General features: G+C 44.7%; 1 protein-coding gene across 5 annotated transcripts in view; it reads right to left on the minus strand.

Moving 5' to 3' along the window:
• psd3l (pleckstrin and Sec7 domain containing 3, like) overlaps positions 1-27,056 on the minus strand; it is a 157,707-nt gene that overhangs the window by 117,613 nt on the left and 13,038 nt on the right. For 4 of the 5 annotated variants that reach the window (XM_020457339.2, XM_020457338.2, XM_031802302.1 and 1 more), the window contains exons 2-4: positions 25,909-26,020; positions 21,847-22,912; positions 18,098-18,592 (exon numbers count right to left, since the gene is read on the minus strand). In XM_020457339.2, coding sequence (XP_020312928.2) covers positions 18,098-18,592; positions 21,847-22,912; positions 25,909-26,020 — 1,673 coding nt within the window. Of the gene's footprint in view, positions 1-18,097; positions 18,593-21,846; positions 22,913-25,908; positions 26,021-26,418; positions 26,463-27,056 lie in introns of all 5 variants that reach the window. The other variant, XM_031802301.1, reaches the window with a different exon arrangement.

Genomic DNA, 27,056 nt, shown 5'->3' on the forward strand with positions numbered 1-27,056 from the left:
GTACACGTTCTGCCTGTGGGGACATCCATTCTACAATGTGCCAGCAAAAGTGAGAAAGAGGGAAGTGTGTGTGGTGTTTCTTTCACCTCTATAGTGGCATCCAGTTTAAGCCAGGCCCAGCTCCTGCTACACTTTATCCCTGAATCCACTTGTCTAACAAGCAACGCCTAATTTGGACCTAATTCTCTCATAACTAGCTAACGTTGGCTGTCTGACTTTATTAGCAAGTTAATTTTCCCACCATAAACTCAATTATTTGATTAGATGATTTGGCAAATTTTGCGCAACATTTCTCTGGCTAGCTAACAGAGAATTCGATCCAGCTTTCAAGATACTTAATGCTAATACTTGTTCCACCACACTTTCTCCCTCACCTCAAACTTTCCAAATGCTAGTTTTTTTTTCTCGGTTACAGCTCATGAAGTTCGCTTCATCACCTTCTCACCCCCGTCTCCGTGGTCAGGCATCTCACCTAACTTTACCTCTTCATTATCGTACTGTAACTAGTAAGTTGGTTGTCTATTCTTTCTTAAGTCGCATGCTGCGCTGCATTCTGTTGTTATGTAAACGATTGGCTGAGCCTTGGAAACAGACAGTATTGCTCCAAACGCACATCACTCGTTCGGATACAGCCAGTAGTGATTCAAAAATGGACAAAAAAAGAAGCTTTTCTTTCAAAAACAAGGACATTTCTAAGTGACCGCAAACATTTGAATGGTAGTGTACTTGTGTCACGTGTCTTGATATTTGCCATTGACGTAACAAGAAGCACAAATAAAGGACTGTTGACTGGAACACAAGAGGCTTCCCCTGAGCAAGGCAGTTAGCCCACTGTTCCCCGAAGACATGGATGTCGATTATGGCATCCCCAGACACCTCTCTGATTCAGAAAGTTTGGGTTAAATGCGGAAGACACATTTCAGTTGAAGGCATTCAGTTGTACAGCTGACTAGGTAACCCCCTTTCCCACTTTCAGAGCCAATAGTTTTTATTAGGCCCACTTTTTACTGATTCATAGAAAAAAAGTTCAGGTATCACAAAACAACAATAATAAATACTGAGACCAGCAAAAGATTATACAAAAAAAAAATAAGTGTCTGGTATTTCCCTCTTTCCTTCGTATATCATCCGAGGCCCTATCCTGGCCTGGGTTAACCTAACTGTGCCTCCTCCATATGGTGGGCCCCTCCCACATGCTTAATTTTCTTTACACCATTCATCATATGACCCAGGCAGCCCTGTCTGCTCACCATTCATCATCATATGACCCAGGCAGCCCTGTCTGCTCACCATTCATCATCATATGACCCAGGCAGCCCTGTCTGCTCACCATTCATCATCATATGACCCTGGCAGCCCTGTCTGCTCACCATTCATCATCATATGACCCGGCAGCAGTCTGCTCACCATTCATCATATGACCCAGGCAGCCCTGTCTGTTCACCAATCATCATATGACCCCGGCAGCAGTCTGCTCACCATTCATCATATGACCCAGGCAGCCCTGTCTGCTCACCATTCATCATATGACCCAGGTAGCCATGTCTGCCCACCATTCATCATATGACCCAGTCTGCTCACCATTCATCATATGACCCAGGTAGCCCTGTCTGCTCACCATTCATCATATGACCCAGGCAGCCCCGTCTGCTCACCATTCATCATATGACCCAGGCAGCCCTGTCTGCTCACCATTCATCATGACCCGGCAGCAGTCTGCTCACCATTCATCATATGACCCGGCAGCACCGTCTGCTCACCATTCATCATCATGACCCGGCAGCACCGTCTGCTCACCATTCATCATCATGACCCGGCAGCAGTCTGCTCACCATTCATCATCATGACCCGGCAGCAGTCTGCTCACCATTCATCATCATGATCTGGCAGCAGTCTGCTCACTATTCATCATATGACCCGGCTCACCATTCATCATATGACCCGGCAGCACCGTCTGCTCACCATTCATCATCATGACCCGGCAGCAGTCTGCTCACCATTCATCATCATGACCCGGCAGCAGTCTGCTCACCATTCATCATCATGACCCGGCAACAGTCTGCTCACTATTCATCATATGACTCGGCTCACCATTCATCATATGACCCGGCAGCCCCGTCTGCTCACCATTCATCATATGACCCGGCAGCACCGTCTGCTCACCATTCATCATATGACCCGGCAGCACCGTCTGCTCACCATTCATCATATGACCCGGCAGCACCGTCTGCTCAACCAATCATGGTCCTGGAGTGAGTGGAAAGACAGGGGATTACAGAACTGCACTGACTCAGACTTAGAGGGTGTGTTGGTGTGTGAACAAAAGACACAGACAGACACACACACAGAAAAAGTGTGTGTGAGGAAGGGGGGAAAAAGAAGAGGGGTGATCTGAGAGCGGGTAATCAAAGAGCACATGACACTTCCCATACCAGAGGAATGGAGCTGCTTCCTGTTATCCTCCCCCGCATCGCATCGGCTCAGGAGATGAACATGGCCTGCAGATTAAGCTCAGTCCTAACACTGAACCATGATGGTATAGGGCAGGGAATCCCAAACTGTTTCACTTAAACACCCCCCCTGTCCCCCCCCCTCCGCCCTCTCCTCTCTCTCTTGTTGGCAGAGATTTTTTGCTGGTTTTAAAGCTTATTTCCAGCAATTCTACACATTTCGGCATGTCTTATGTGTATTCATGTGATATTTGTGTGACTCGAACATTACTACAAAATCTATGGGCTAAAAAACCTAGCTAAAAAATATGATAGCTGACAGGGCCTAGTTGATCTGGACATTTCTGTCGAGTTACAAATACCTCTCTAAGGCAGGGTTTCCCCAACTCGGTTGAATTAGCTATGTAGTGCTAGGTCAAGAACCAAAACGTGTGGGGGATCACTAATCTAGGGTGAAGTTGCCACTAGACACTGATCTTGGGCCAGCTTTGCATTTCCCCCATTTTAATGGTTAAGGTTAGGATTTGGGGAGAGGAAGCTGATCCTAGATCTGTGCCTAAGGGAAACCCTGACAGAGAGGATAGGGGATGTGGGTAGAGGGCCATGTGTCTCTGAAGGAATGACTCAGCATCTGCACCGTCATCTAGCCTATAAGCTCATATTCACCATCCTTAGAAAACACTAAAAGACATGGCTACATCATTGATTGCTCTTTGATTCAGTATGTCTTGTTAAGCTTCCACAAGCTTCTCATTTGGTTGTGAATCGGATATGCTTCATAATTACCTAGTTCACATGTTTATTTGGCAGCAGAAAATTGGTGTGATTTTCTGACAAGGCTCAGCATTAGTGTCATCCTCCAGAGGTTCCCGTGTTTATTTTACGCGTCTTTCCCTGCTCATCACTGACCTCTGGCTTTCAGGAGGAGGAACTGACAGCAGGGTCATTTTTATTAGAAACCAAATGGAGGGAATACCTGGACTTGTCCAATAAGAACCACTTGTTTTTATTTTCCGTTGTAACATTTTGTTACGATGTGTCCTGATGAACGCAACCCAGAAAACGTCAGCAAGTCAAACATTCACTTCAATTGCCAAGTTTCAGGTTTTATTAGTTGTATGTACGGGATTCTTAAGGTATCATTCGAAAAGCACACTTAAGTTCCTTCTCAACAATGCAACAACAATAAGAAATAATAAAACAATACAAACAAAGTAAATGTCTCAGTAGAATAGAATATACAGGAAGGCACCATTTATAGTCCAATACTTACATTTGTATTGGGGAAGGGGGGAAGTTTATAAACTGAGCAGTATAATAAGAGTCTGGTAGCAGCAGTTGTGATGTGTGTGTATGTAACAGTCCTCTTCTTGCGTTGTGTACAATCAATCATCGACACAAACTCCAACTCGTAGCACCAGTCATGGAGCTTTATTCTGATAGAAACAGCCTTTATAATAGAACGCTTGTTACAATGACAGCCTTTATAATAGAACGCTTGCTACCATGCCATCACAAAATTGCACGTCATGCAATGCACAGCTCACCATCCCACTTTGCACTCATGCACGCTGGTTTGGTGCTTGTTCACTGGCCAATGTAGTTAACAAAATAATAACAATTACTATATACAATATAATATTTTGAACAATGTACCTGATAGAAACAGCACAAAATTGCACGTCCTGCAGTGCACAGCTCACCATCCAACTCTGCACTCACACACTGTACAAAATATACGAACCCCCCCCCACCCCCCACCAGACACAGTAAGCTGCTAGCTAGTATTAGCTGGAATTCTCTACAACAAAATGCACAACAAATATGCACTAAAATATGCTGCATCTTATGTGTGATGTTCAAATAACATTTACAAACAAATTGATATAAATTGTACATTTAAATCATCACACAAAATCACTTTTGAAATACAGTGCTTTGCAACCAACAACTTACCGCTGGTTTGGTGATTGTTCACTGGGACGATTCTAACTGAAACATCCTCCCTCGTAAGCAAGCTACGCAAACCAGCCAATAAGATGCCATGTTGAGTAGGTGAAGGCAAGACAAAACTAAAACCAAAAACCCATTGGCTTAACAATAAAGTGGCAAGGGGAATCACCAATATAACCCTGTTACATGTAGCATGAATGTACACAGTCTATTAGGTACGCCCCTACAGACAGTGAGTCACAAGGCAGTGGCATGCTATATAAAGCAGGCAGACAGGCATCGAGGCATTCCGTTACTGTTCTAATTAATGTTAGAATGGGCAAAACGAGTGACCTAGAAGGGGAAAGGGTGTAGGGAAAGGGTGAGAGGGTATAGGGAAAGGGTGAGAGGGTATAGGGAAAGGGTGAGAGGGTATAGGGAAAGGGAGAGAGGGTATAGGGAAAGGGAGAGAGGGTATAGGGAAAGGGAGAGAGGGTATAGGGAAAGGGAGGGACTGGTCAGTCAGTCCCCACAGAGGGACTGGTCAGTCAGTCAGTCCCCACAGAGGGACCGGTCGGTCAGTCCCCACAGAGGGACCAGTCAGTCAGTCAGTCCCCACAGAGGGACCGGTCAGTCAGTCAGTCCCCACAGAGGGACCGGTCAGTCAGTCAGTCCCCACAGAGGGACCAGTCAGTCAGTCAGTCAGTCCCCACAGAGGGACCAGTCAGTCAGTCAGTCAGTCCCCACAGAGGGACCAGTCAGTCAGTCAGTCAGTCCCCACAGAGGGACCAGTCAGTCAGTCAGTCCCCACAGAGGGACCAGTCAGTCAGTCAGTCCCCACAGAGGGACCAGTCAGTCAGTCAGTCCCCACAGAGGGACCAGTCAGTCAGTCAGTCCCCACAGAGGGACCAGTCAGTCAGTCAGTCCCCACAGAGGGACCAGTCAGTCAGTCAGTCCCCACAGAGGGACCAGTCAGTCAGTCAGCCCCCACAGAGGGACCAGTCAGTCAGTCAGTCCCCACAGAGGGACCAGTCAGTCAGTCAGTCCCCACAGAGGGACCAGTCAGTCAGTCCCCACAGAGGGACCAGTCAGTCAGTCACCGCTGAGGGACCGGTCAGGGGAGGGACCGGCAGTGAGGGACCGGTCAATCGGTCACAGCTGAAAGACCAGTTACCCACCCCTGAGGGACCTGCTAGTCAGTCAGTCAATCACCATGAGGGACCTGTCAGTCAGTCATCAGTCCCCACTGAGGGACCTGTCAGTCAGACGTTAGTCCCCACTGAGGGACCTGTCAGTCGGACAGTCACCACTGAGGGACAGGTCAGTCAGCCACCCCTGAGGGACCTGCTAGGCTGTCAGTCACCACTGAGGGACCTGTCAGTCACCACTGAGGGACCTGTCAGTCAGACAGTCACCACTAAGGGACCTGTCAGTCACCACTGAGGGACCTGTCAGTCAGACAGTCACCACTGAGGGACCTGTCAGTCAGACAGTCACCACTGAGGGACCTGTCAGTCAGACAGTCACCACTGAGGGACCTGTTTATTAGTCAGTCAGCATCTATGATTCACATGGCCAGGCCAGAAGAAAGCTCACTGGACATAGAACTTCTGACATAGACATATCTTCACTTCTAAAGCTTGCAGTTCCTCATTGCAATAATCCTCCAAATGTGTCCAATGATATATGCAAGTTTATCAGGCTAGTCCTCAAAATGTGTAAAATTGTGTTTTAATATTAGTCTGAACAATAAACAGCACAGAATATTGATGAACATTCCTCATCATGATTAAAGGGTGACACAATGGTACGTTTGATCCAGGCTACCCCTGAACTGAAGAAGTCAACTGCAATCATCAAGTACATTACTTACAGTTGAAGTCGGGAGTTTACATACACTTAGGTTGGAGTCATTAAAACTAGTTTTCAACCACTCCACAAATTTCTTGTTAACAAACTATAGTTTTGGCAAGTTTGTTAGGACATCTAAATTACTTTGTGCATGACACAATTAATTTTTCCAACAATTGTTTACAGACAGATTATTCCAGTGAGTCAGAAGTTTACATACACTAAGTTGACTGACTTTAAACAGCTTGGAAAATTCCAGAAAATGATGTCATGGCTTTAGAAGCTTCTGATAGGGTAATTGACATAATTCAAGTCAATTGGAGGTGTACCTGTGGATGTATTTCAAGGCCTACCTTCAAACTCAGTGCTTCTTTGCTTGACATCATGGGAAAATCAAAAGAAATCAGCCAAGACCTCAGAAAAAGAATTGTAGACCTCCACAAGTCTGGCTCATCCTTGAGATGGGAACACCTCAAGGTACCGCGTTTATCTGTACAAACAATACACAAGTATAAACACCATAGGACCACGCAGCAGTCATAACACTCAGGAAGGAGACAGATATATTGATATATTGAAGAAACATCTCAAGACATCAGTTAAAGCTCGGTTGCGAATGGGTCTTCCAAATGGACAATGACCCCAAGTATACTTCCAAAGTTGTGGCAAAATGGCTTAAGTAAAACAAAGTCAAGGTATTGGAGTGGCCATCACAAAGCTCTGACCTCAATCCTATGGAACATTTGTGGGCAGGACAGAAAAAGTGTGTGAGAGCAAGGAGGCCTACAAACCTGACTCAGTTACACCAGCTCTGTCAGGAGGAATGGGCCAAAATTCACCCAACTTATTGTGGGAAGCTTGTAGAAGGCTACCCGAAACGTTTGACCCAAGTTAAACAATATAAAGGCAATGCTACCAAATACTATTTGAGTGTATGTAAACTTCTGACCCACTGGGAATGTGATGAAATAAATATTCTCTACTATTATTCTGACATTTCACATTCTTAAAATAAAGTGGTGATCCTAACTGACCTAAAACAGGGGATTTTTACTAGGATTAAATGTCAGGAATTGTGAAAAACTGAGTTTAAATGTATTTCGCTATGTAAACTTCCGACTTCAACTGTAAATCCACAGAGAGCTACAGGATTAGGCCTAAATCCAAATATAGAAATGTGCAGTATTCGGTCCTCACATGCATGACACGCCAACCTGCTCCAAACAACAACATGAAGGAAATATACAATTTCAACATCCAATATTGGAGTAAAATGGCAAATGGTTAAAGAAACTTCAATCATATAACTTGCGAGCGTGACTCTTCGCAAGAAAAATCTCCTTATTAAATTAGGCTAATTTAAGAAAAATAATGGGCTGCTGTTGATCAATAATGACCTCAGATTCAATGTAAAACAATTCAAAATCAGTAAAGAACAACTTCATTGAACAATCTGGCTCGTCATATTTCCAATTGATGCAAAGTAAAGGCGTGATTTTTTAGCTCAGTCTTATCAATAGTGAGGAGGAATTATCATCTGCCAGTTTCCACTAGTTTTTCCACCATAAGGTCGGTTTTTGGACTAGAATTAATGTACGACTACAACTTATTTTTCAAGATGGCGCCGATAGAGATGGCAGCTTCGCTTCAAGTCCTTAGGAAACACGTCCTTTTGGTTTTTTTATGTATTATTTCTTACATTGTTAGCCCAGAAAATCTTACGTGTTTTACATACAGCCGGGAAGAACTATTGGATATCAGAGAGACGTCAACTTTAGTTTGGTCTAATCTTGATTTTTGTCCAGTCGTGTGGTCCAGTGCTGCAAGGAAATACCTAGTTGAGCTGCAGCTGGCCCAGAACAGAGTGGCACGTTTTGCTCTTAATTGTAATCAAAGGACTGATATAAATACTATGCATGCCAGTCTTTCTTGTCTAAGAGTCGAGGAGAGTGACTGCATCACTTCTTTTTATAAGAAACAATCTGTTGAAAATCCCAAATTGTTTGCATAGTCAACTTACACACAGCTCTGACACACACACGTATCCCACCAGACATGCCACCAGGGGTCTTTTCATAGTCCCAAATCCAGAACACATTCAAGAAAATATACAGTATAATATAGAGCCCTTATTGCATGTAACTTCCTTCCATCTCATATTGCTCAAATAAACAGCAAACCTGGTTTCAAAAAACTGACAAAGCAACACCTGGTGGCACAACGCCTCTTCCCTATTTGACCTAGATAGTTTGTGTGTATGCATTGATATGTAGGCTACGTGTGCCTTTTTAAAAATGTATGTAGTTCTGTCCTTTAGCTTTTCTTGTCTGATGATGTCTGATGATGATGCATATTATGTCATTCTGTATTACATTTCATGTTTTGTGTGGACCCCAGGAAGAAAAGCTGCTGCTTTTGCAACAGCTAATGGGGATCCTAATAAAATACCAAACTTACCAGCACTACGACCAGGAATATGACTTTCCCAAAGCAGATCCTTTGTCTGCATCTCCCAGGTCATTTAAACTGATACCAGAGGCCGACCCAAATCCAACAGGATTTCCAGTGTATCGTGCCGACAGGAACAAACATCATTCTGATAAAAAGAAGGGCAGGGTGTATATTTCATGATTAACGGCTCATGGTGTAATTGTAACACCATACAGGAACTCAAGTCATTTTGTTAACCTGACCTAGAATTCCTCACAATCAAATGCCAACCATATTGTCTCACAAGAGAACTCTCCTCGGTTAGCGTCACAGCCGTGTATATCCCCCTCAAGCAGATACCAAGACGACCATCAAGGAACTTCACTGGACTTTATGCAAACTGGAAACCATATATCCTGAAGCTGCATTTATTGTAGCTGGGAATTTTAACAAAGCTAATCTGAGAACAAGGCTACCTACATTCTATCAGCATATCGATTGCAGTACACGAGCGAGTAACATACTCAACCATTGCAACTCTAACCTCCGCGATGCATACTAGGCCCTCCCCCGCCCTCCATCTGGCAAATCTGACCATGACTCCATCTTGTTGCTCCCATCCTATAGGCACAAACTAAAACAGGAAAGGCCCATGCTTCGGTCTATCCAACGCTGGTCTGCCAAATGGATTCCATGCTTCAAGATTGCATCGATCACGTGGACTGGGATATGTTCCGGGTAGCCTCAGACAATAACATTGACGTATACGCTGACTCTGTGAGCGAGTATATAAGGAAGTGTATAGGAGATGTTGTACCCACTGTGACGATTAAAACCTTCCCGAACCAGAAACTGTGGATTGATGGCAGCATTCACGCAAAACTGAAAGCATGTACCACCGATTTTTAATCATGACAAGGCGTCTGGAAACATGGCCGAATACAAACAGTGTAGTTATTCCCTCCATAGGGCAATCAAACAAGCAAAGCATCAGTACAGAGACCAAGTGGAGTCGCAATTCAACGGCTCAAACACGAGACGTATTTGGCAGGGTCTACAGACAATCACAGATTACAAAAAGAAAACCAGCCCTGTTGCAGAAATCGACATTTGGCTCCCAGACAAATTAAACAACTTCTTTGCGCGCTTTGAGGAACATACAGTGCCACTGACATGGCCTGCTACCAGGGACTGTGGGCTCTCCTTCTCCGTGGCCAACATGAGTAAAATATTGAAACATGTTAACCCTCGCAAGGCTGCCGGTCCAGGCGGCATCCCTAGCCGCATTTCCAGAGCATGCACAGACCAGCTGGCTGGTGTGTTTACGGACATATTCAATCAATCCCTATCCCAGTCTGCTGTCCCCACATGCTTCAAGATGGCCACCATTGTTCCTGTTCCCAAGAAAGCTAAGGTAACTGAACTAAATGACTAAGCACTCACTTCTGTCCTTTATGAAGTGCTTTGAGAGACGAGTCAAGAATCATATTACCTCCACCCTACCTGTCAGCCTAGACCAACTCCAATTTGCTTACCGCCCCAACAGATCCACAGACGATGCAATCGCCATCACACTGCACAATCCCATTTAGACAAGAGGAACAACTATGTAAGAATGATGTTCATTGACTACAGCTCAGCATTCAACACCAAAGTACCCTCCAAACGCATCATTGAGCTCGAGACCCTGGGTCTCAACCCCACCCTGTGCAACTGGGTCCTGGACTTCCTGATGGGCCGCCCCCAGGTGGTGAAGGTAAGAAACAACATCTCCACTCCGCTGATCCTCAACACTAGGGCCCCACAAGGGTGCGTTCTCAGCCCTCTCCTGTAATCCCTGTTCACCCACGACTATGTGGCCATGCACACCTCCAATTCAATCATCAAGCTTGCAGGCAACACTACAGTGGTAGGCTTGATTACCAACAACGACGAGACGACCTAGAGGGAGGAGGTGAGGGCCTTCGGAGTGTGATGTCAGGAAAATAACGTCTCACTCAATGTCAGCAAAACAAAAGAGATGATCGTGGACTTCAGAAAATGGCAAAGGGTACACCCTCCTATTCACTTCGAAGGGATAGCAGTGGAGGAGGTGGAAAGTTTTAAGTTCCTCTGTGTACATATCACCGACAAACTGCAATGGTCCACGCACCCAGACAATGTGGTGAAGAAGGTGCAACAGCGCCTCTTCAACTTCAGGAGGCTAAAAAAATTGCAGTGTCACCAAAAACCCTCACTAACCTTTACAGGTGCACAATTGAGGGTCGGGTCTACACAACGCATTACTGGGGGCAAACTACCTGCCCTCCAGGACACCTACACCACCCGATGACACAGGAAGGCAAAAAAGATAATCAAGGACAATAACCACCAGAAGGTGAGGTCAGTACAGGTGCATCAAAGCTGGGACAGAGAGATTGAAAAACAGTTTCTATCTTAAGCCATCAGATTGGTAAACAGCCAGCACTAGCACAGAGGCGTCTGCCTACCTACAGACTTGATATCATTGGCCACTTTAACAAATGGAACAATAGTCACTTTAATAATGCCACTTTAAGAATGTTTACATATATCGCATTACTCATCTCCTCTGTATATACTGTACAGCCGTGGCCAAAAGTTATGAGAATGACACAAATATTAATTTTCACAAAGTCTGCTGCCTCAGTTTGTATGATGGCAATTTGCATATACTCCAGAATGTTATGAAGAGTGATCAGATGAATTGCAATTAATTGCAAAGCCCCTCTTTGCCATGCAAATGAACCGAATCCCCAAAAAACATTTCCACTGCATTTCAGCCCTGCCACAAAAGGACCAGCTGACATCATGTCAGTGATTCTCTCGTTAACACAGGAATGAGTGTTGACGAGGAAAGGGCTGGAGATCACTCTGTCATGCTGATTGAGTTTGAATAACAGACTGGAAGCTTCAAAAGGAGGGTGGTGCTTGGAATCATTGTTATTCCTCTGTCAACCATGGTTACCTGCAAGGAAACATGTGCTGTCATCATTGCGTTGCACAAAAAGGGCTTCACAGGCAAGGATATTGCTGCCAGTAAGATTGCACCTAAATCAACCATTTATCAGATCATCAAGAACTTCAAGGAGAGCGGTTCAATTGTGGTGAAGAAGGCTTCAGGGCGCCCAAGAAAGTCCAGCAAGCGCCAGGACCGTCTCCTAAAGTTGATTCAGCTGCGGGACCGGGGCACCACCCGTACAGAGCTTGCTCAGGAATGGCAGCAGGCAGGTGTGAGTGCATCTGCACGCACAGTGAGGTGAAGACTTTTGGAGGATGGCCTGGTGTCAAGAAGGGCAGCAAAGAAGCCACTTCTCTCCAGGAAAAGCATCAGGGACAGACGGATATTCTGCAAAAGGTACAGGGATTGGACTGCTGAGGACTGGGGTAAAGTCATTTTCTCTGATGAATCCCCTTTCCGATTGTTTGGGGCATCCGGAAAAAAGCTTGTCCGGAGAAGACAAGGTGAGCGCTACCATCAGTCCTGTGTCATGCCAACAGTAAAGCATCCTGAGAACATTCATGTGTGGGGTTGCTTCTCAGCCAAGGGAGTGGGCTCACTCACAATTTAGCCTAAGAACACAGCCATGAATAAAGAATGGTACCAACACATCCTCCGAGAGCAACTTCTCCCAACCATCCAGGAACAGTTTAGTGACGAACAATGCCATTTCCAGCATGATGGAGCACCTTGCCAAAACATTGATATTTTGGGTCCATGGCCAGGAAACTCCCCAGACCTTAATCCCATTGAGAACTTGTGGTCAATCCTCAAGAGACGGGTGGACAAACAAAAACCCACAAATTCTGACAAACTCCAAGCAATGATTATGCAAGAATGGTCTGCCATCAGCTGGGCTGCCATGAAACCCAGAAGTTAATTGACAGCATGCCATGGCAGATTGCAGAGGTCTTGAAAAAGAAGGGTCAACACTGCAAATATGGACTCTTTGCAACTTCATGTAATTGTCAATAAAAGCCTTTGACACTTATGAAATGCTTGTAATTACACTTCAGTATTCCATAGTAACATCTGACAAAAATATCTAAAGACACTGAAGCAGCAAACTTTGTGGAAATTAATATTTGTCATTCTCAAAACTTTTGGCCACGACTGTATACTGTACCCTTCACTATCTATTCTTTACTATCTATTGCATCTTATCCGCTCTGTCACTGCTCATCCATATATGTCATACATATATATTCTCATCCCATTCCTTTACTAGATTGTGTGTATTAGGTTTGGTTGTGGAATATGTTAGATATTAGGTTGTTGTGGAGTTGTTAGATATTACCTGTTAAGACACTGCTGCAGTGTCGGATCTAGAAGCATAAGCATTTCACTACACTCGCAATAACATCTGCTAACAACGTGTATGTGACCAATAAAATTTGATCTCACATTTTAACTGCAAATATCAACTGTAAAAATTACAAACATGTTTTTACACTAAAGTAGCTTTTTTCCCAGCCTTGCTACATTTTGATCTGCATGTTGCATGAAACTCTCCCCACAACACCAAATTGGATGTAGAGAACTACACATGCAGGAAGGATGAAGGTTTTAACAATTCAATGCAATGAAACTGAGTATTAAAGTCTTATAGGAGATTAGTCCTTTCCATTTCTGCTTGTAACTCAATGTCACTGATATGACATATACATGTACCACTGTCAATTGTCTATCTTGTGTGTAAACGGCATGTCTTTTTTCATTTGAATGGCCTTTTGCATTTCGGTCCTGGATGAGTTAGTGGGCTTCACGTTATACAGTTGCAGACTTGAACTAAATGCCCAGAGAGGCTATATTTTCTCAACCCATTCAGCAAATATTCAAATGGGCCTAATATCTCAAATGGCTTTCCAATTAGCATGACATTGAACAGTACATTACTATTCTTGTCATACTCCTGTTCTCTTTCCTGGTGGTACAGGAACCACCCACTTCCTGGGAGAAGGAGAGAGCGAGGGCGAAAAGGACAACAAAATTAATACTGCAAAGCAAAGCCTCCCGTTAACAACCTTTGCTGGAGAGAGAGGGAAAGAGAGAGAGAGAGAGAGAGGAGTAAATCGGCAACTGTTTCTACAAGCCACACTGCAGAGCACACAGCACACGTTAAACAGCAGGAGAGGAGAGCAAACCGCTTGGCTGCATTCTCCCAGCCGACAGCCTATGAAAGAAAGGCTAGGAGCAGCCATCGTCATGACGATAAGGCAGAATGTCATGCATTGCTGAAGGTCGCCACTTACTGGATGGAGTCGCTTTCAGTTGCATCAGCGGCGTCGGCTGGGCCTGGCTGGGAGAAACAGGCCGATACAAAGGAGCCCATAGGAAGCCGGCCTCACCAGCAGGAGAAGAGGGGGAGGAGGAAGAGGAGAAAAGTCCCTAAGAATGAAACTCTTTAGCTTTAGCCTGCGCCATGTGACCGGCGGCCGGGTCCCTTAGCGCTCTGTGCTTTGACCTACATGGAGACAAGAGCACTGCTGTTTCTTGCCCTCGGCTGCTGCTGCTGCTGCTGCTGCTGCTAGGACAACACAGGTAGAAAGCCTCGATTCTGCTTATTCATTTGAAGCCGAAAGCTCTGGGCCCGACTGGCTGGAGTGTGTCTGTCTGTCTGTGTATGTGTGTGTGTGTGTGTGTGTGTATGTATATGACTGCATGCGTGCGGCAGGGAGCCGGCAAGAGGACACGAGTTTTAGTCCATCACGGTGCTCCCTGTGATATCCAGCTGGAAATGAGCCTTGCTTCCTGCCTCCCTCCCCATCTGCTGAAGGGGCCTGAGCCCTGACTGTGTGCTGAGGCCACTCCTCACAGAAGCATGAATGAAGGAAGAAGTGGGATTGTGCTGGCTGCTCGGGTGGTGGCAGGCAGGGTGTGTGTGTGTGTGTGTGGGGGGGGGGGGGGGTATTTATGTCCTTCACCATATGAGTGTGAGAGTCGGGGCTCCGCGGGGCTTGTGTCTGCTGTTCTACTCAGGCTATAAATAACACTGCTGCTTAATATCCTCTAACCTGGCTTGGTGGTAAAATGAGAAAAAAACACCTTCGCAGAGGGATGTCAGTTGCACACACATGCTGGAAATAGTAAGCTACAGTATGAGCCTCTGCTCACAACACAGATACCTAACATCTGATGATGTACTGCAGTGACGTAACAGATTGAATGCCAAATTCATTTTCCCGAATGGAATATAATAGCTGCAGTGTTTGGAGATGCGTATTAAATAGGCTGTGTTTCAGAAGAAATCTTTTACAAAAAGCTCACTACAAATTGGATGCAAGAGCCATTGGATAAAATTCTGAATGAATCGAAATTAGGATAGATTATTGCCAAGTGTAAAGAAAAATTATTTACAATTCACTGCTCATTTGACCTTTTTCAAGGGTAGATGGTTGTATCTATTCATTTGACCCATTACTCTTATCCATCCTTGCAATTTGACATGTGAGTCAATTCCTATCAAAGGTCGATGATAAACATCAAAGCCAGGATGAAGCTTTCCTTTCAAATGTGGAGGCAGGGCCAGACCACTTGGCTTGAGACGCTTTTGAAGTTAGGACTGTGACGGTTATGGAATTTAAGATGACGTTTTGTCAGCCAAATGGCCGCGGTCACTGTACATTTTTCTATTTATTTATTTTCTCCTCTCCTGAAGGCATGTGCTGCTGCTGCAGGGGGGGGGGGGGGGGTTCCTAGGCAACCGAAGACTAATTTGCTACAACACCGACAACAAGTTTCATCACGTTGTAAAGAGTTTGTGTTACCATGGAAATGGACTAAACTGCACAAATGGCCAACCAGAGTCTTTGGTCAGCTGTTCGTTCAACACAAAAAAATGGTTATGACAGTTATTTACTTTCATGACAATCTTCATCTATAAAATCGGCAGTTACACGATTATACAATTACCAGCCCTATTTGAAATAGTATATTCCTTTTGAAAGAAAATAATCTAAGGGAGCATACATCTTACCCCTGCTGCACCCCACCCATGCAGAGGAGGATTTACTGTGTGCTTTCACATTTCTGTTGGGAAAAGGAAGGAAATGTCTGCAGACTCAATGCCTCCTGCTCAGTAATGTGCCCAGGAATTCAGACCTCAAATCCTAAAAGCCGTTTCCAATGTAATTTGTGCTCTTACAGTTCTGGTTTTTATTGTCTGTTAGCTTTTTAAAAAGTACAGGAACAAAGTTTACAATGTTTTGACTCGTGGAGGGGTACAGTAAGCCTAGACTAAATGTTGATTCTGAGAGCACCTAAAAAGTCAAGGTATAGAACAATAAGACATTATTTGATTATGGCCAATTTAGGATTCACAAAAGAATACTTTACCACAAAGCACGATAGCAAAGTTATTGTAACTGAGCTGGTGGGTTGTACAAATTCAATTCTGTGCCTTCGAGATGTTTTTGTTGCGTCCATGGTACACTGTGCTAAAACAATAATGTATTAAATGACCCTAATGGCCTGACCCTAATGGCTCCTGCAAACCAATTATAAAAGCCTATTACTACGGTGATGGATTTACAAACTGCTCTTTTAAGTGTCTCTGGAGTGGAAGAAAGTATGCAAAAACCTACCTATGTCTGTATATTAGGAGACACTGAGGCGTGTTTCTTAACACCTAGGCTGAATTCATATCAAAACAAAACTGTAATCATAGATATCGGATTGAATAATGGAGATATTGATTCATACAATTGGAGTTTAAACTTGACCCAAGGCAGTGGACCTCTAGTATCATTATCCCCATGGAATACCGCAACAGAAGGATGTGTCCTGCAGAGGGCAGCATTACCATAGTAATAAAACAGGAACTGGGTAAGATTGGCTGGCACTGTGAAGCAGGAACTGGGTAAGATTGGCAGACACTGTGAAGCAGGAACTGGGTAAGATTGGCAGGCACTGTGAAGCAGGAACTAGGTAAGATTGGCACACTTTGAAGCAGGAACAGGGTAAAATTGGCAGACATTGTGAACCAGGAACAGGGTAAGATTGGCAGGCACTGTGAAGCAGGAACAGGGTAAGATTGGCAGGCACTGTGAAGCAGGAACAGGGTAAGATTGGCAGGCACTGTGAAGCAGGAACTGGGTAAGATTGGCAGGCACTGTGAAGCAGGAACTGGGTACGATTGGCTGGCACTGTGAAGCAGGAACTGGGTAAGATTGGCAGGCACTGTGAAGCAGGAACAGGGTAAGATTGGCTGGCACTGTGAAGCAGGAACAGGGTAAGATTGGCAGGTATTGTGAAGCAGGAACTGGGTAAGATTAGCAGGCATTGTGAAGCAGGAACAGGGTAAGATTCGGCAGGCATTGTGAAACAGGAACTGGGTAAGATTGGCAGGCACTGTGAAGCAGGAACTGGGTAAGATTGCCAGGCATTGTGAAGCAGGAACGGGGTGGCAGGGTAGCCTAGTGGTTAGTGTTGGACTAGTAACCGGAAGGTTGCAAGTTCAAACCCCCGAGCTGACAAGATACAAATCTGTTGTTCTGCGTTAACCCACTGTTTCTAGGCCGTCATTGAAAATAAGAATTTATTCTTAACTGACTTGCCTAGTTAAATGAAGGTCAAATACATTTTTTTAAAGATTGGCAGGAACTGGGTAAGACTGGCGCAGGCACAACCTCATATACACCTTGAAAGAACATTATATAGAGCAAGTCAAAATGTACCAATGTCTGGGAGTTTGGATGGATGAGAAGTTGAGCTTCACCACCCATGTAGAGAACCTTGTCAGGAAACTCAAGCTGCGTATTGGGGTTTTATTACAAACACACAGCTTGTTTTTCCTTTGCCGCCAGAAAATCGTTGATTATCTGTATTTGACTATGGTGGTACTACTTAGTTTTGTCACAAATCAGAGACGTCTAACTCACCATTGTGATCTCTACAGTGCTGCCGGGTGGACATCACTAGCAACACGCAGGCTCAAACACTGCTACATTCTTATTTATAAGGCCATTTTATTTGTCCTCTCTTCAAGCTCGGAATGAAAAACATATACAAGCTCAGATCTAAATCTTGTTTAATACTAACAGACCCGAGCATTAGAACAAGAGCATGTTCCTTTCATTACTCAGACAGCCTACAACAACAGGACCTGGTGTCCCTGGAGGAGGTCAAAGGACAAATAGATGAACAGGTTGTTGAGACATGTAGTTGTTTCTAGTTGTCAACCCATGCCACTAGTTTGTGTTGCCTTATGTAAGGAAGCATGTTGATTTACCTCACACACACACACACCACACCTCTTTCTATAAGTTTATGCAGAATAAATCACCTTGAACCTTCTGTTCAGTGCCAGTGTAAGAAGTGCTACAACCTATAACAAATTCTCTATGAGAGTACAGGCCTAACAGTACAGTGAGCCTGTTGTTATTCAGCCACAATAATAAAGTATATTCTTTCCTACCTCAGGCAGCCGTGCAGCCAGTCCTTTGGGTCCCGCTCCACCCCATTGGCCAGGGGTCCGCTGGAATGTTTATCTGATTGGCCGCTGAAAGCGGGGTCCCCACTCGCTACCACCTCCTCTAGGTAGGAAGACGTCACTTCCAGGGCGGCTTTCCCGCCCTTCCCCGTGGTCGTGACGCTGAGTAGCTCCTGGCGCTCCCGCTGGCGCCCCGCGTCGGGCAACAACTCCACGAAGTGGCCTGTCTCCTTGAGGCGTTGCTGGATCATGGGAGTAAGGGGCATGTCGAAAGTGAAGCCCGAGTCCGCCTCGTCGTCAGCCGAGGAGGATAGGGCATCCAGAGAGTCCAGGCTGCTGTAAAGGGTGCTACGGAAACGGTCTGACTCCAGGATGCTCTCGAACTGCGAGCTGAAGACGTCGGTGGCCTCCTGGCTCTCCGATGTCTCCTTGCCATCCCGGTTATCCGACAGGTCCTCGCTGCCATTGGTCTTCGTACTCCTGAGGAGTCGGGAACAAACAGAGACAATCATGGAAACTTTGATGACTGGGGACAAAAGTCAAGTCTTAGTCTTAACTTAGCAGAAGAAGACTGGAATTCAAACTAGCCTGTGGGAAACCTTAGCCATTATATTTCACAGTACATATCCATCTGGCATTCCTCCTCAATTAAATGTTTTGAACCATAGAGATAGAAAGATGAGTCCTCTATCTATCTGCGCTAGTATAGCATCTCCATTTTGAAGTAGTCAATTTTTCTTCACTATTGGCTGATCCCTCCTGATGACCCGGTTGAACATGACTCCAACAGGGTCACCAGGAGGGATGAGTCAATGAAGTTGGAAGTCCCATCCCGTTTACTACATAAAAAATTGTGGAAGCCCTCAAGGGCACTGCCCATGCTAACACGGCCACTAGTGGCCTCTATCATCCTCTATGGTCTGAGTCTACCTTTAATGAGAGGCATTATTCAAAACCACCTCATCTGCAATTGGATCACCTTCAACCAACCAGAGGACGGCCTAATTCAAAGCAGTGTTTGGCCACCTGTGATTTTGTCCTAAAACCCACCCATTGGTTCTGAAAGGATGCGGATTGGACCGGTCATTTGCTAACTCATTCCAAACGCCAATCTATTGGAGGAAGGCCTAACTGATGTGATAGTGAAGTGAATCAAAATGGAGAACGCTGCGATCAGGCTGGTTCCACAAGGGTACTGAAACCTGGCCTGAATTGCTTGGATTAGGATATTGTTTCTCTACCAAGAAGAAATAGATTAGATTCAGCAATATGACGCTACCATAAGAAGCGGGGCAACTTGCAACCCAAACAAAAAGAGTAAAAACCAAGATGCTAATCTCGTCAGCATTTGTTGTCAAGCGGCTATCATGTTGCTCGAGGGAAGCGTGTAACTCCCCTGCACATGCTCAAAAGTATCTGTACGAGTTAACTAGTGCAGCATCTTGCTTGGCACTCCCCATGATAACATCTTTGGTCCCACTGCTGTTTATGGTCACATCATACTGCTTACTTCCTGTTCCTCAAAAAGAGCTAAATACACTGTCCCTGTCGTAGAGGCCTATAGCCGCTGTGGTGAACTCTCAGAGGAAGTTATAAAGTACACGATTCCATTATTAACCCAAAGACCTTGCACCTTTCTACCTCCTCTCAGCGAAACTCTAACAAAACAACACATTTCTGTGGACTGTGACAATGCTCGTTTCCATTTAATGGAAACATCCAGCAACTAAAAGGGCAAAAAAGCTACGGATGTTAGAAATATTGAAACATAGTGGGGGATCAAGTGTAAATAGTGCCATAAAATAAACAGTGAATCATAATCACACTATTTAGTTTGACATCTTATTTTACAGGCCTTCAGTCATGACAATCTAATTGGTCACAAGGGGATGAGCTGAGGAGAGAAGTGCTGAATTCCAAATAGACACCTAGCCCCCAATAGCCCCTAGGGCAGGGGGATGGGAACCAAGTTGACAGGAAGATTCATTTTTTTAAATGTTTACTAAAACGTAGTACTCTGGGAGCCACGATGGAAATACCCCACAGATGAACCCGTCAAAAACAATGAGACTTGGCCTGGGGTGGACTAGCAGTCTAAACCACTGCCTCTGTAGCACATGTATGATGTACAGCAGACAGCATGGGTTTTCAACACTCTGTAGCACATGTATGATGTACAGCAGAGAGCATGGGTTTTCAACACTCTGTAGCACATGTATGATGTACAGCAGACAGCATGGGTTTTCAACACTCTGTAGCACATGTATGATGTACAGCTGACAGCATGGGTTTTCAACACTCTGTAGCACATGTATGATGTACAGCAGACAGCATGGGTTTTCAACACTCTGTAGCACATGTATGATGTACAGCTGACAGCATGGGTTTTCAACACCCTGTAGCACATGTATGATGTACAGCAGACAGCATGGGTTTTCAACACTCTGTAGCACATGTATGATGTACAGCAGACAGCATGGGTTTTCAACACTCTGTAGCACATGTATGATGTACAGCAGACAGCATGGGTTTTCAACACTCTGTAGCACATGTATGATGTACAGCTGACAGCATGGGTTTTCAACACTCTGTAGCACATGTATGATGTACAGCAGACAGCATGGGTTTTCAACACTCTGTAGCACATGTATGATGTACAGCTGACAGCATGGGTTTTCAACACCCTGTAGCACATGTATGATGTACAGCAGACAGCATGGGTTTTCAACACTCTGTAGCACATGTATGATGTACAGCAGACAGCATGGGTTTTCAACACTCTGTAGCACATGTATGATGTACAGCTGACAGCATGGGTTTTCAACACTCTGTAGCACATGTATGATGTACAGCAGACAGCATGGGTTTTCAACACTCTGTAGCACATGTATGATGTACAGCAGACAGCATGGGTTTTCAACACTCTGTAGCACATGTATGATGTACAGCAGACAGCATGGGTTTTCAACACTCTGTAGCACATGTATGATGTACAGCAGACAGCATGGGTTTTCAACACTCTGTAGCACATGTATGATGTACAGCTGACAGCATGGGTTTTCAACACTCTGTAGCACATGTATGATGTACAGCTGACAGCATGGGTTTTCAACACTCTGTAGCACATGTATGATGTACAGCAGACAGCATGGGTTTTCAACACTCTCTCTCCTATTATTCACCTCATCGATCACTATCCAATAAACATACAAAATACCTCAATTAAAATCTTTGTAAAGAAAAAGAAATTGAGAGACATTGGCGCACTTGGCTGCATTTCAAACGAAACAGAATTGTGTTGAATAGTAAGGGGTGTAGTCAACTTCAACGGTTTTCAAATAACCTTTTCTGTGGCTGTTCAAGTGTGAGTAGAGCTAATTTGATGTGTTTATTTGAGTACTATTAGGCCTATAGTGTATTGATTACTTTGACAAATTATAGATCACCAAAGCCACACGTTTCAGACCCCTGCACTAGGGACTAGGGACATCTGTAGATCTGAAAGGATTGGATCGTCCTGTCCTATGGACTGAACTTAATTACAGCTGTCCAATCCTTTCAGAGGCCGTATGTAACAAGTGTCTCAAAGTATGAGTGCTGATCTAAGATCAGCTACTTCCTGTCCATATAACCGTATTAATTGAAAGAAAACAATGAAGCTGAATACAGCCCCAGACCCACAGGAGTGGCTATGGGTCAGAGGCCATTTGGAATATAGCAGATATGTGACGTACCTATCTGAGCTGGGCTCCCGTGCCGCGTCTCCATCAGGGCTCTGGTGCAGAAATATGTCAGGGAGCACCCGGAACACCTCGTCCTCCAGGGACAGCCGGCAGGGGAGTCTCTCTAGAGGACTCAGACTGTCCACTGAGCTCTCTACCTTCAGACTGCTGCAGCTCCTACGTCCCTCCAGTCCCTTCTCCGAGTCCTCACTACCTCGCTCATGTCCCATCTGACCACAAACGTCTGTCGCCGCCACCACCGTCGTCGTGCTCCCTGGCCGGCTCTCCGCAAATCGCAGTTTCTTAGGGGGCTTCTCCCTCAGCTGGCCCCCGTCTAGGAAGGCGGTGAAGATGCCTGGGATCTCGGCCAGGATTTTACTGGACTCCTCCAGGGACTCCTCGTCCAGGAGCAGCCCCCCTCCGGCAGGCTCGGTCGCTGCCTCTGAACCCCTCCTGGGAGGTTCAGACTGGTCCACCACGGGTACCACACCCGCCCCTGAGCATGGCCCAGATGTGAATGCAGCAGCTGTCAGGCCGGCACTTGTTTTTTCTTGGCAGTTCGCAGCGGGCGCATTCCTGAAGTCTCCGTTTACCTCGGCCGCCACGGTGGAGACGCCCAAGGCCTTCTGGGCCGCGGAGCTCAGGGAAGCCGTATCTTTCAGCAGCGTTTCCGTCCACGAGTCCAGGAGGAAGGTGGGCGAGAGGAGTGGGTCTCCCGGTGGAACAAGGCCCAGGCCAGACATGTCCAGGTCCACATTGGTCTCCTCCCCCTCACCGTTTCTCTCTGAGGTCCGGCTGGAAACATCCTGCGAGGCCCCGTTTTGACCGCTACAGGGGATCATGATGGCTGCGCTCTGATGTTCACTACTGTCCGCTGGGTGTAGGCTGTCCACAGGTTGGGCGTGGGCGGCTGGAGCATTCTGGCTCCTGGCGCTGAGGCCGCTCAGCAGGTTGGCCAGCTCACGGTCGATCTCCAGGAACAGCGAGGTTTCATCGATGTCATCGTCCTGGAGACAGGTGTCTAGACTGGTGCTACTACTCCCCTCGTCCGCTAAGACGTGAGAGGTTGATGCTGAAACTGAGAAAATGAGATGTGTCAAATACTACAAGATAAATAGATCAATACAAATGTCACATGTGCACTTTAAAAATATATAAATGGTTACTTATCATCGCTATCACCATCATTAGATAGATTATATTGATTTAGGATGTGAAACAATGTGCATTTCCTCTCGGTGTAAGATAAATATCTCTCTTGGACTAATTCTGAATAAGCCTTGTAGTCTGAACACTACGGCACTGTGTCCACTTCATGAAAGGAGAAGGGCTAGGAGGTGCCAAGGAAGGGCTGGGATGAATCCAAACTAATACTGCTGGTTCCTTTTCTTTCTTTCGTCCCTTCACACGCAGATGTCCCTTTCACTGGCCGGCAAACGGCTTCAGACAGTGGACCAAAGCTCAGCATGCTCAGTTCACATGTATTCACAAACATTTATTTCAAATTAGCCGAGTGTGATGGATACAATTTTGCCAAAACAGCAGGTCTTTTTTTCTATTGAATACCTTAGTATCTAGTTCAATATTGAACAGCTTTAAGCTGCTTTGAGCCATGTAGGGAGAATGTATAATTACTAAATTAACTAAATACACCTAAGGGTTTTTATCCTGGAGTATTTCACTCTGTCCTCTTGTTGAACCTGTTCACGAAGAGTTGGACGAGACAGCTGTGTCAATTAATACAATTATCCAGTTTAATTTGACATGAACGGTGGAGTGGATGAGGTCAAGTAAGAGGTCTATTGTCACAGTGATACATAGTGAATACCATCAAAGGTACTGCATCATTAGCATGTAGGCTAATGAAACCCAGAACAGAACTGGATGAACAGGAGGTAGCTTAAAAGTAAAAACATCATGTGCAACCTGCTCCGCCCTGTTTAGGCTAATAGGCCCAGACTTGAAACCAACACAATGAGTTCAACACGGTTCTGTTTATTAGGGCACACCGTTTTGCTACGGTAAAAGAAAGCAATCGTTCCTTTTCAGATCGTACCACTCCATTTCAGAGCGTTTTCTTCCATGTCCTGCCTACTTAACCAGACCCCGATCCCTGTCTCCAGTTACTGTATGTCCTCGTCATAGAAGACGTTATGTCAAGAACACGATTACACTAGATGGCAGCATTTCCTTGTTTTTACTGTATCAATATCTGTTTCTACTGGAGAGTGACTGACATAGCATGAGAGATTCGAGGCCATGTTTCTTAACCCATTAGAGTCTAAGCCGCGGGGGGGGGGGGGGGGGGTTCTACTAAGCCATATGGAATTGTTTTTGGCCTTACTGTCATTAGCCCATACAAACGCAATGAATAAAAGATTCCCTACATGGAACAACAGATAGTTCCAAAGGGAAGTTTGTTCTGAAGTTTCTGTCCTATATCTGAGCGTATAAGAAAGATCAGGAAGCATTTGTTATTTTTTTGGACAGGTATTTAACTACTTATTTTTGGCACTAAACAATCTCCATATATACTGTACTTCCATTTTTTTTCAACTGGCCCCGGGGACCTTCAGGCGAGTCTTGTGAGGCCTGTGGGCATCCTAGAGAGTCTCACCTTTCCACAGAGGGGTCATATTAGCGTGTATCCCAAACTGTCTGGACGCTATAGACTGAAGTTGGCAGATTGGTTGTACCGACTCCAGTTGTGTGAGAAGAGAGATTTTCAGGATGTCTCATGGTCTGATAAACACCGCTCTAGCTCTGTCACCTTTCACCGCAAATGCAGAAGTTCGACATAGGCCGATGAGGTGGATTGAGACGCATCCAAAACAAAACAAAATCTCTAGATTAAACGTATGGATTTTCATGGGGACTTATTATTATTATGCTAAATTAGATTTCTGCCATCAAAATAACTTATGACTTGGGTGACACAGGGAGTTAAAACAATAGACCTTTAGACTGGTGTTGCGTCAGAACAGAGGCTGTGTCAGGCATAGTGCACTACTTTAGAACAAATCCCTATGGGCCCTTTAGTAGTGCACTTCATATGCCATTTTGGACACAGACAGCGTATCTTATACAACAGTTGTATATAATGTCTAGTTAACGAGGGAGGCTGAGGATCACCAGTTGTGTGACCCCTGTAGAGAAGGATAGGATAGTGGACAGAGTGAAAGTGATAGCACTAAGTCATGACTTTGCAGCATCACTTGGGAGATGTCTAGATGATGTTTGCAAATCCCTGTGGACTACTAATGACCTTTTAAGCTCCTGCTAAATAGCCTGGGTAACCAGTCAGGGCTGAGACCTCTTATCGGACTGGCTCTTGACAGGTAATAAAAAGAGGAAGTCTTCCCTGTGCAGATGTAGCATTACCTCAGCAAACAGGCTAATGTTCACACTAAATGGAACGATAGAAACACATCACTATACAGTACTTATTCATCTCTAGTTTCTGGGAATGTTTGACACAGCACTTAACTACTGTTCATGGGCTTGCTTTGAAAAATGGTTTGTTTATATAGGCCCTACTACAGTTCCCCAAAATGATTCATTGCACTTTGGGAAAGTAGGCTCTGTTCAACTCATGGCTAAAAGGCAGTGAATGCAAAGGCTCAACTTCTACAGCCTCTTTCTGTAGAGAAATTGGCTTGTTGGGCCGATTCATCAATAACTGGTTGATATAGGAGCTTCCTAGAACTTTCACAGTATGGTTCTTACAGTGCACTATAAATAGCTAAGTACTGTAATTGGGCAGTCCTGCACTAATCATTTAGAATTATTCATATTAGCCAGTAAAATAATGTATGCATTAGGCCTGATGATGAATGATTAATAGACCAGGATTAGTCTATATTTTTAGTGGATTTCAAGAACCCTTTTCAGCAAAATGCAGGGGTCCAACTGTGACACATTTCATGCATGTTATTAAATGAACAATTAAACATTTTTAAAAAGAGGATAATGTCCCAGGCCTCATGCCAAGTGTAGCCGTAGCTACAGCAAACAGCATAACATCATACTGTTGTGAAGTATCATGTGGGGTAGATTATATGAAAGGTGCCATACCGCTTTCAGTAGAGCTGGTCTCGTCTCCTTTTCCAAAGAGAAACTGGTACTTGGCCTTCGCAACACTTTGAGCGTGTGAAGACGAGCTGTTAACCCAAACAAACGTTTCAGCCTGCAAGAATAAACAAGAACATGTATTTACCGTAGGCAAGATGATTCTCTGATAAGTAAGCATTATCATTCATAAATCATTGAGATCTCTCTCCACCAGTGGCCATTGATTGGACAGTAAAACAGAGTTCATTTCATCTGGGTGTTTTGAAACCAAAATCAGATTGAGGCTAATCACATCACCTTGACAGTAGACCTACCGCTATTTAACCATCTGGCCATGTTTTCAAAAGCATTTCCCTTGACCATGCTCTACGAATCAACTTCAGATCTTGATATCGTTTCTGATTATAAACGACCAAAATAATTTCCGGTTGCTTTAGTTTGATTTATTGATTTTGTTTTTAACAGCAACATCTTTGATTGATTATAACGTACAGAGTACCATCAGCCACTTACCGCCATGTCTCTTTCAAAGCAGGGAACACTCATTGGTAAAATCTCTGTGAGCATAAGGGTAAAACTAACATGAGTTTGTAACGTAAAACCATAACATTATTACACATTTTTAAAATCTTGAAACAGCGTAACCTAGCCCAGGGTGTTCCAAAACTCTTCACTTAGGCCCCCCTTCCAGCATTGGGGAACATCCCGTGCACCTCTTGTTGGCAGGGAGAACATTTTACCGGGTTTAAAGCTTATTTTCTGCAATTCTACACATTTATCATTGGGTGCAGAGAACATTTTGCAGTTTTAAAGCTAATTTTCTTACAACTCCATACATTTTGCCATGTCTAATGTGTACTACAAAATCTATGGGCTAAAAAACCTAGCCCCCCAAAAAACTGACATGGGATAGTTGATCTGGACATTTCTGCCAAGTTATAAATACAGTTTAGAAATTTTTTAAAAAAAAGACCCCTAGAGCCCTCACAATTTGGGAACCACTGATCTAATCTAATCAAACATTGACAAAGTTGAAGAATTCTAAAACAATCAGACTTTTTTTAAAGAACAAAGGCAGTGCTAAAGGGTAAAGCTAAATGTGATACAGGAGTAGAGTTCAGGCCTACATTATCCTAAACTATCTGTGTTAT

Source organism: Oncorhynchus kisutch, linkage group LG23, assembly GCF_002021735.2.
Source record: "Oncorhynchus kisutch isolate 150728-3 linkage group LG23, Okis_V2, whole genome shotgun sequence".
NCBI classification, from domain to species: Eukaryota; Metazoa; Chordata; class Actinopteri; order Salmoniformes; family Salmonidae; genus Oncorhynchus; species Oncorhynchus kisutch.